The sequence below is a fragment of the Mesocricetus auratus genome, unplaced genomic scaffold (genome assembly GCF_017639785.1).
Source record: "Mesocricetus auratus isolate SY011 unplaced genomic scaffold, BCM_Maur_2.0 Super-Scaffold_100022, whole genome shotgun sequence".
Taxonomy (NCBI): domain Eukaryota; kingdom Metazoa; phylum Chordata; class Mammalia; order Rodentia; family Cricetidae; genus Mesocricetus; species Mesocricetus auratus.
The window spans coordinates 4,155,152-4,165,440 of NW_024429203.1; the positions used below are offsets into that span (position 1 = coordinate 4,155,152).

At 39.2% G+C, this 10,289-nt stretch overlaps 1 protein-coding gene across 2 annotated transcripts; it reads left to right on the forward strand.

Annotated features, from left to right (window-relative positions):
* The first annotated feature begins 5,574 nt into the window (after positions 1-5,574).
* LOC101844314 (60S ribosomal protein L13-like) lies at positions 5,575-6,242 on the forward strand. Of its 2 annotated transcripts, XM_040729972.1 has the most exons (2): positions 5,575-5,841; positions 5,980-6,242. In XM_040729972.1, exons 1-2 carry the CDS (start codon positions 5,575-5,577, stop codon positions 6,205-6,207), a joined length of 495 nt encoding a protein of 164 aa, XP_040585906.1. In that variant the 3' UTR covers positions 6,208-6,242. The 2 variants fall into 2 exon arrangements, with proteins under 2 accessions (XP_040585906.1, XP_040585905.1); XM_040729971.1 differs by having other exon boundaries at positions 5,575-6,242.
* The last annotated feature ends 4,047 nt before the right edge of the window (positions 6,243-10,289 follow it).

Consider the following 10,289-nt stretch of genomic DNA (forward strand, 5'->3'; position numbering starts at 1 on the left):
ACACTTTGAGGACTTAAAATACAAATGACTGCTTTTTATATTTAAAAGTTTAGATTTGTGAATCTTTTAAGATTTTTTATAAGATTGCCTTTTGAGATAAATAATAAAATGATTGATCCTTTCTTTGTAATTGCAAATAACAGCCTGCAAGTACAAAAGCAACTGACTGAGGTATACTTTGCTTAAAACTTTGTAAATCAATTATAAAAGAATCATTGCTTTGGGGTGAAGATGCTATGGTGGGAAAATTAATGCAAAAGAAAATGTTTAAATACATGTGAACGTCTAAGAAAAACATGTGACTTGTGATCATAGTGTGATTTTTCACTATCTTAAGACTTTAATTTTGTTTTTGGAAAATATGTAACTTGTGGCTGTGAGGTAATCTTTTCTTGTGAAGAAATTTTTGGCTTAGAAGGTACAAAAGGGATAATAGAAAACTACAAGAAGTAGAAAGAAAATACAGAAAGAAAACATCATAGAAGAGATGAAAGAAAAGCATCAGGAAGGAAAACATCGGGGTAAAAAAACAGGACGAGAAAGAATAGAGTAGAAGCAGCATACAGAGAAACGTAAAATAAAGAGTTAAGCCTTGGCACTCAGAAAAGTCTCCCGTGTTTGTGTTTATTTGCACCAATTCCATGCTGCTTCCTCTGTTCCTCATCTTCTCAGGGTGGGTCCCTTGGCACATTGGTCTTATAGCAATGTGGGACACCACTTGGCTCAGGTTGTCTACATAACATTTTACAAACAGTGTATCTGGCTACGTGATGGCAGCCTGGGTCTCCAACATGAATCAGGTTGCACATATACCCGCTTTAAAAAAAGAAACATGTTAGTACCATTAGTAACCTTTTTATACTACCACATTTCTATTCAAATACATACTGGGACAGATTTAGGAACTATAGGCAGTAGGGTGATCTGTCCTAGACTGGTTTGGCATGTGAGTGAAATGGTACAAACTGTTCCCTTTAGGTGTTAGGAAGAATGTCAAATTTATCACCTTGTGAATAGTAGGGCACAAATATGACTAAAACCAAATGCATTATGAGAAAGAACATACAGTGAGCAAAGGCTTGCATAATCAAATTTCTTGTTTAAAACTCAGAATCATCTATACCAAATTCCCGCTTCTCTTGAATCTCACAAAGAAAGCCCCGACACGATAATGGGACCCTTGAGTACCTTCACTCATGTGGCTCCCTGTCACCATGGCAGCATACTCTTACCTGTATTTTTCTTTCATTTTTGAATAGAATTTCCCACCGCTTTACAAATTGGTGTGCATCTTTATTCCCATAAATGCTTAAATAAAAGTCTAGGATCCTGGAAACACACAGGCCAAAACATAACCAATGGATTGTCAGGTATGTTGTCACAACGATGAAAAAAGTAACTAAGACAAACAATAAATTCGCAGGCTATTTTAGTGGTTGCATTTTGACAAGTAGCCCTGGTTACCCTGGATGGTCGCCTATTGGAAGACAGATTTATTTATCCTTCTCTCAACTACTGCTAATAATGTCCAGATCACACACTGTACATTATACAGTAAATGTATCTACATGCACACAAGGGTTATGTATGCATATATTTGGGTAGGGGGGTTTACATCATGGCTGCAAAAAGATTAAGAGGACCCAGCAGATACAAAATTTCCAAAGAGACCTTACTGACTGCATAGGTGGAAAGATCATAGTGATGTAAATACAAGGCTCTCTGCTAAGGAGGTAGACAAGGACCCTGGCTAGAGGCACAGCTTCAGAGTCCAGTAACAGGGCCAAGTTGAACAACTCAACTGAGATGCAGGACTGTGGAGGTGATAGTGGCAACGCACAGAACCAGGTCCAGACAGAATAGCAATTCCAGGAGGCCGCATCAGTAGTGGGGACTGAACAAACTTAAGTCCCTGAGCAGTTGGGAGTCCGCCATCTATTAATTTTTTAAGTTATTATTATATTTTTACTTTTTAAATTTAAATTAGAAGCAATCTTATTTTATATATCAATCCCAATTCTCTCTCTCTCCTATCCTCCGATGCCCCCTAATGACCTCCATTCCATCCTTCTTCTGCTCCGTAGAAAGGGTAAGACCTTCCATGGGAGGTGCTCATCAAAGTCTGTCACATCATTCGGGGCAGGGCCTAGGCCCTCCCCCATGTGTCTAGGCTGAGAGGGTATCCCTGCATGGGGAATGGGCTCCCATTGTCTATTCATACTTTAGGGATTAATACTGTTCCATTACCAGAGGTCCCATAGATTTCCCAGGCCTCCTAAATGACACCCACATTTGGGGGCCTGATTCCATTCTATGCTGATTTCCCAGCTATCAGTCTGGGCTCCATGAGCTCCCACTTGTTCAGGTTAGATGTCTCTGTGGGTTTCCCCAGCCTGGTCTTGACCCCTTTGCTCATCACTCCTCTCTCTCTACAACTGGATTTCATGAATTCAGCTCAGTGCTTAGCTTTGATTCTCCTTCTGCTTCTATCAGCTACTGGATAGAGGCTCTAGGATGACATATAAGGTAGACATCAATCTCATTATAGGTGAAGGTTATTTAAGACAGCCTCTCCACTATTGCTTAGATTCTTTTAACACATACTGGGTATTAAAAAGATATGGCAGATTAAGAGGACACAGCTATTGCATTTTCGGTAACCTGTTGTTTGTGAGGTCCAGAAGAGTCTATGACACCTTTTTTCAGTCTGGTGTTCAAAGCCTTTTTGGGTCTAAATTTCTTGAAGTTATTTTAATATTTCCAATTACATATATGTCTTAGTCAAAGTCCTATTGCTATGAAGAGACACCATGACCATGGCAATGCTTATAAAGAAAAGCATTTAATTAGGACTTGCTTACAGTTTCAGAGGTTTAGTACATTATGGTCATGGTAGGAAGCATGGCAAAATACAGGCAGACATGGTGGCAGAGAGGTAGCTGAGAGTTCTACGTCCAGACAGACAGGCAGCAGGAAGAGAGAAACACTGGTTCTGGCTTGGACATTTGAAAATCCAAAGCCCACCCATGGGACACACTTCCTCTAGTAAGGCCACACCTACTTCAATACTACCAAGTCTCCTAATCCCTATGAAGTAGCACCACTCACTAACAGCCAAGCATTCAGCTCTATGCACCTGAGTGCCATTCTTGTTCAATCTATCACAATATGGTACTATTTTACTCTGATAAATTAATTTAGTAAGTATCCTTTTTTTGTCAACCGATGCCTCCTGGGTGGTATAAGACAAGCTATTGTTGTTGGTTGTTTTTTACTCTTACTCTTGGGTCTTTGGGAACCTACTACACAGCTCCCAAATAAATCACATGGAGACCTATTCTTACTTATGAATGTCCAGCCTTGACTTGTCTAGCCAGCTTTTCTTAACTTTAATATTCTACAACAAATGATACTGTTTGTGTGCAGTAAGACTCACCCAGTCTCTGTGTTTGTACTTAGACCAGAGTTAAATTCTGCTTACAAATGAAATGCCTATGAGATAGAAGGCACGGTCTGGGAAATTAGTTTTACATAATATGTAGTAACTTAGAGCAGAGTACATACCAATGAATCCAAACACGCACCTGTAGTTCATGAGGTTAATTTCTTTCTGTGTATCTTTGTGGAATTTGAACAAAAATGACTTCCATAGGCTCATATAGTGAATACTTAGTCATCAGATAGTGGCACTATTTGAGTAGATGTTGCCCTGTTGGAGGAAGTGTGTCATTGAAGGTAGGCTTTAAAGTCCAAGCCAGGCTCAATGCCACTCTTTTTTCTGCCTGCAGATCAGACTGTAGCTCTCAGCTACTTCTCCAGCACCATGTCTGCCTGCAAGCCATCCTGTTTTCTACCATAATGAAGATTAATCAAACCTCTGAAACTGTAAGCAAGCCTTGTTCATTGTGTCTTTTCATAGCAACAGAACAGTGACTAACACAGTATTATATCACAGCAACAAAAAACAAACTAGGACAGTCTTCACTGTCACAGATCACAGACAATTGAGCACTAGTTCGCACTTAGTGGTTATTTAATATTTCACTTCTGAGATTTTAATATACATGTTTTTTGTTCCCATGTTTCTTCTTGATGTCTTGACATTTTTGTAGTGATATAGAAGGAACTAGAATTCAATTTCCATCTGTCTTAGACAAATACCTCCCTCCAATCCATTTCCAAGTTGTTAAGTTTGTTTACACTGGTTTTGAAAGATCAGGGTTGGTATTACCGAACCTTAAATTCTCATGTGGTGAGTCATATTTTAAGGCCTCTTCTTAGAATTCCCATCTGTTCTAAAGTATAAAGACAATATTTATCCTTTTTTTCTGTTATTTTTATATTTAGTCTTTAACATTTGTAACATATTGGAAGCGTCCTTGTACTTGGGATGACCTATAACTTTTCATTCAGTTAGCTTATATTAGTGACCTATTTTGCCCTCCATTAGTGTGATTTTATTTTTACAAAAACTCTCCCTGGTTTCATGGCTCTACTCCATTGATTCTTACCTACACTAGCAACCTGCTTTTAAAAATGATAATGCACTTTATACATACCTTATAAAGTATATCATCTGGCATATTTAGTCCTCATTGTATTTTGTTTTCTCTAAAAATGCTCTTTGAGAATTTCAAAGTATGGAACTCAATATAAGAAGCCAAGAGTTTAAAATATGAATAAGAGCTAGAAATTGAAAATTGATGTAAATGATGTGAATAGAATATTACATTTAACAATGACAGAATCTTCCTATTTTAAAATGTAACAAAAATGATCATATGCTAGACATAAACTAAATATCCACAATCCTATTGAAAGGATTGGCATTATTCATCACTAGTTCTCCAAACATAAAAGGCTCCAACTGTATTAGCTAATTTTCTATTGCTATGACAAAATACTTGACAGAAACAACTTGAAGGAAGAAGAATTCTTTTAACTCATGGTTTCACAGTGGTGAGGAAGGCATTTAATGGCAGGACCTTAAGGCCACAACTTTAGTTGAGCATGATGGATTCACATGTTAATTAGTGCAAAGTCTAAAAAGCAGACCCAAGACATAGAAAAGTAGAAAAGACCTTCTCAGCAGCAGACAAGGAGAGCAAATGCCATTTCTAAAGTAATACTCTCAAACAATGGCAGCTCCAGGGTTTGAACTAGGAGTCTAACCATAATTTTGTAGTGAATGATTCATTCCCAAGCAGGCTCATTTTAAAGTCATGAAGACTACAGTGATAACAGGAAGTCTTCTGGGTGTGCTCAGACATACTCTACGGTTTTAGCTGGAGATAAAGGAAAGAATACTTCGAATGATTGTTGACATGGAGTATGCCCTTTAAAGTACCTGCTTAGCTCAGTGACTAGCAAAACTATACATTGAGATGTCATCTTGAAGACTTATTCCCATTGACCAACTTCTACTAGCTAATGTGTGGTTCCAGAACTTACACAACCTCCCCAAATGGTGCCCTCCTGTGTGGGGCCCAAGTGCTCACACACAAGATACTAAGAGGGACATTTTGCAGCGCTCTGTCTTTTCTGCTCAACCATTCTCCTGCACAGGAGGCAGCCATGTCGCCTAGCCGGAATGGCATGATCCTGAAGCCCCACTTCCACAAGGATTGGCAGCGGCGAGTGGACACTTGGTTCAACCAGCTGGCACGAAAGATCCGCAGACGCAAGGCCCGGCAGGCGAAAGCAGGCCACATTGCCCCTTGCCCCGCGTCCAGCCCCATCAGGCCTATCGTGAGGTGCTCTACGGTGAGATACCACACCAAAGTCCAAGCTGGCCGGGGCTTCAGCCTGGAAGAACTCAGGGTGGCCAGTATCCATAAGAAAGTGGCTCGCACCATTGGCATCTTTGTGGACCCAAGGAGGCGAAACAAATCCACAGAATCACTACAGGCCTATGTGCAGCGCCTGGAGTACCGCTCCAAGCTCATCCTTTTCCCCAGGAAGCTGTCTGCTCCAAAGAAGGGAGATAGTTCTGCTGAAGAGATTAAACTGGCCACCCAGCTAACGGGACCTGTGATGCCCATCCGGAATGTCTACAAAAAGGAGAAAGCCAGAGTTATCACAAAAGAAGAGAAGAACTTCAAGGCTTTTGCCAGTCTTCGCATGTCCCGGGCCAATGCCCGGCTCTTTGGCATCCGAGCAAAAAGAGCAAAGGAAGCTGCAGAGCAGGATGTTGAAAAGAAAAAGTGATGTGCTATTGGGGTGTTGCAATAAAGTTTTCCATAAAGCAAAAAAAGGGACATTTTATTGTAAACAATGCAAAGCTAAATTTTAAATATAATAAATAAAACTATAAAATAAATTTAGAAATAAAAATAAAATGAAAAATATACTTCTAACATATACATAGATCAAAGTAGATGGCAAAGTAGAAATTAGAAAATACAGAACAGAATCATCATAAAGAGGAGTTATAACACAGTATAGAGGATATAGGTGCTTCCTATCTTTAAAAGCTGACAAAGCAAAAGGCAAAGATTGTAGATGTAGCAAGCTTTCCTGGCAGACTATCACTAGCTCACAAATAATGACCTGGAGACTTATTATTAATTATGAAAGCTTGGCCTTAGCTTAGGCTTTTTCCCAACTAGCTCTTATAACTTAATTAACCCATCATTTTTAAATCTGTGTTCTGCCACGTGACTCAGTTACCTATTCTTAAGATGGCACATCTGTCTTGCTCCAAGTTTACTGGCAATGGTGAGCCTAGATGGCCCCCTCTGAGCTTGTCTCTTTCTGCCCAGAAGTCCTGCTTATTCTCTCCTGCCTAACGTTGGCAATTATGCTCTTTTCTTCAAAAATTAACATTATTTTCATTTATTTTGCATACCAACTGCAGTGTCCTCTTCCTCCTCTCACCAGTTCCTTCACCACTGCCTCCCATCTGTACCCCCTCCCCAACCACTCCTCTGTCTCCATTCAGAAAGGCACAGGCCTCCCGTGGACTTGAACAAAGCATTGCACATGAAGCTGAGGTAGTAGGACCTAGACCTCCCACTGCATCAAGGCTGTGTGAGGTAAGCCAGCGTGGCGAACAGGTTCCCCAAAGCTAGCTAAGCACCAGGGACAGATCCTAGTCCCACTGCTAGAAGCAGTACAAATAGTCCAAGCTACACAACTGTCACCCGCATGCACAGGGCTTAGGTCGGTCCCTTGCAGGCTCTGTAACTGTTGTTCTAGAGTCCATGCGCTGCCACGAGCTGAGGTCAGCTGTCTCTGTGGGTTCCTCCATCATGACCTTTACTCCCCTAGCTCATATAATCCCTCTTCCCTTTCTTCAGCAGGACTCCTGAAGCTCAGCCCAGTGCTTGGCTGTGGTTCTCTGTATCTGCTTCCATCAGTTACTGGATGAAGGCTGTCTGATGACAATTAGGGAAGTCACCAGTATGATTAGAGTTGATGGCCAGTCCAGGCACCCTCTCCACTATTGCTAGGAATCTTAGCTAGGGTCTGTGCTACTGGTGTTATATTCAGAAAGTGGTCTCCTGTGCCAATGCATTCCAGGCTACTTCCCACTTTCTCTTCTATCAGGTTCAATGTAGTTGGATTTATGTTGAGGTCTTTGAATACTTTGACTTGAGTTTTCTGCAGAGTGACAGATATGGGTCTAATTGCATTCTTCTACATGCTGTCACCCAGTTATTTGTGGAAGATGCTTTCTTTTTTTTTTTTCATTGGGTACTTTTTGCTTCTTTGTCAAAAATCAAGTGTTCAAAGGTGTGTGGATGTATAGCTATTGTGCTCTTTATTAAACCAATCAGAAAGTACTTTAAGGAGAGACACATCTTTACAGTGTAAACAAATATTGCCCAACAGGTAGACATCAGGGTTTCATCACAAACGAAAGCAGAAAAGAAATGCCAAAGTGTCGTGTCTAGGCATTCCTCAGGAACCTATGAAAGGGTTTCTGTTTGCCAAACAGGTTCTGTTTCCTGGACCTACACTTGTGGTTATATACCAAAACTCATGTTAGTCTCCAGATTTCTTGGTTCCTATTCACATGTACCTGTTATACATTTCAAAGCCCACACTAACCTCCTGGCCTTTCTGGCCTCCTTCTCTACCATAAACCCCCATGCCGTTCACAGGTTTTCCTTCCCTAAGCTACATTTAACCTATATGGTGTTTACATATCCTGCTTTGTTAGAGCTGGCCATGGCCAATCTGCATCTTTTTCTCTCTGCTTTGGACCTTTCCAGGTGCTTCTGGATGTTTCCCTTCTCTTATCTACAATAAAAACCTTCCTCCAGTCAGGAAGATGCCATTTTGGTGGTTTATTTGCTATGCTCTCATTTATAAAAAGAAATGTAGTAAGTTAAACCTAAAAGTTGCAGAAATTAATTAAATACAAAACAAAAAAAATAGAATGGAGAAGCAGTTCAAAAGTTATTTAAGAACATCAACAGAACAAATCCTTTAAAAGTGTCACTAGAGCTAAGTGTTGTATAAAAATATAACAAGAAAAACAAATGGCCAGTGTTATAGCATTATTATAGACTCTTAAGTACACAAAAGAGATAAGTAAATTTATTACAATTTACATGACATTTGTTTATAAATTATTTTAACACACACATATATAAAATATTTCTTATATCTATTTAAGAAAATTGGTCCATTATTTAAAATGTTCTTAGGTGGTTTGAATTCTCATTGTAAAAATGTGTGGGAAACCACCTTGTTCCTTTTCCTTTAGGTGCTTAAGTAGTCTAGAAAATCAGACAGAAAAACATCATATTTCTATTTCTTTTTCACAATGGAGAATATTTTAGTGCCCCACCAAATTATTATCTGTTGTCATATGTAAAATAATCATAAACATAGTTTTATAAGCATAGTCTTCAGATAGTTTTTAAAGTGACCACACAAGTATTGCATCTTGTCTTCTGAATAAATGAAAGGGACAATTTTAAATTTCTGGTATAAAAAGACCTATAATGACCTTTATTGCAAGACATGTTTCAAAAGTATATAATTAGGAAAAATACAAATAATATCTTTCATGAATATAGTAAAGATCATTTACTGCTCTTGAAGATGACCAGAATTCAATTCTCATCACTCATACTGGGTAACTCACAAAATTCAGGATATCTGACACCTGTTCTGGCTTCTAGGGTACCCAGATCCATGAACACAGACACATAATACACAATTTAAAATTAATTTTTAAATGTTAAAAATATATTGCAGTGATTCTTTTGTATTTAAATAGAATTACCACAAAATAAAATTTACTCCAGGAAATGCATCTTAGTTTTATAACTGTAATCAATATGAAAATATGCATCATCATAAAAATTTAATTTATAGAATCATTTCAATAAATGCAGTAATAGTTGACTGGACTTAACACCGAGTAATGATAAGATCTCCTAGTAAACACAGCATCATTGCTTCATATACTGTGATAAAATGTCCTAACAAAAGAAATGCCAGAGAGAGAGGGTTTACTTTAGTTGAAGTCACAATCCATCCTGGTTGGAAAATCAAGATGGTGTGGGGCTTGGAGCATCTCATCACCTTGAGACCATAACTAGAAGGATAGATCAATGAGTACATGCTTAGTCCTCTTTCTCCACCATATGCATTCCAGAAACTTACCCTAATGAATGATTCTACTCATGGTTAAAATGGATCTTCTCATATCAACTAATACAATCAAGACAAACCCTTATAGACATCCTCAGGAGCTAGCCCTGATATGGGTAACACCTGACAGGTATGCCTGAAGTCCTTTCTCTTGGGTCACGTTCAGATTCTGTTAACAATTGACCCCAGCATCACTTCTTTACCTCTCATCAACTTGACACCCAAACACATCAATTGTAACTCATAACCTTCCCCTCTTGTTCCATCAGCTCATGGCCATTGTATCCTGTAAAATGCATTCACTGTGGTATTGAAAGTGCCCAAAGACATTGACAGTTCCAATATTTTTAACTTCCAAAATCGCTTGAGCATGAGCTCCTGTGAAATAAAAAATAAGTTACATACTTCCAGCACAGAATGCACAGAGTAAACAGTTCTATTGCAAAATGAAAGAATCGCCTCCATAGCAAGGAGTTATACAAAACCGAAATCCGGCAGGGAAAACATAGGATCTACAGCTCCATTTCCAATATCTGTGACTCATGATGAAATTGGCTGGGTTCCCACAGGCTTAGCTAGCTCTACCCCTCCAGCTCTGACTTATGCAGCGCACACAGATTCTTGCCCAGGCTCAAACCTCTCTTTGGTGGATATGCCATGGCTCAGGCAGCCCCAATGTT

Excerpts from the sequence above, each read along its gene's own strand:
- LOC101844314 (XM_040729971.1), top strand. The coding sequence starts at position 5,575 with ATGTCGCCTAGCCGGAATGGCATGATCCTGAAGCCCCACTTCCACAAG.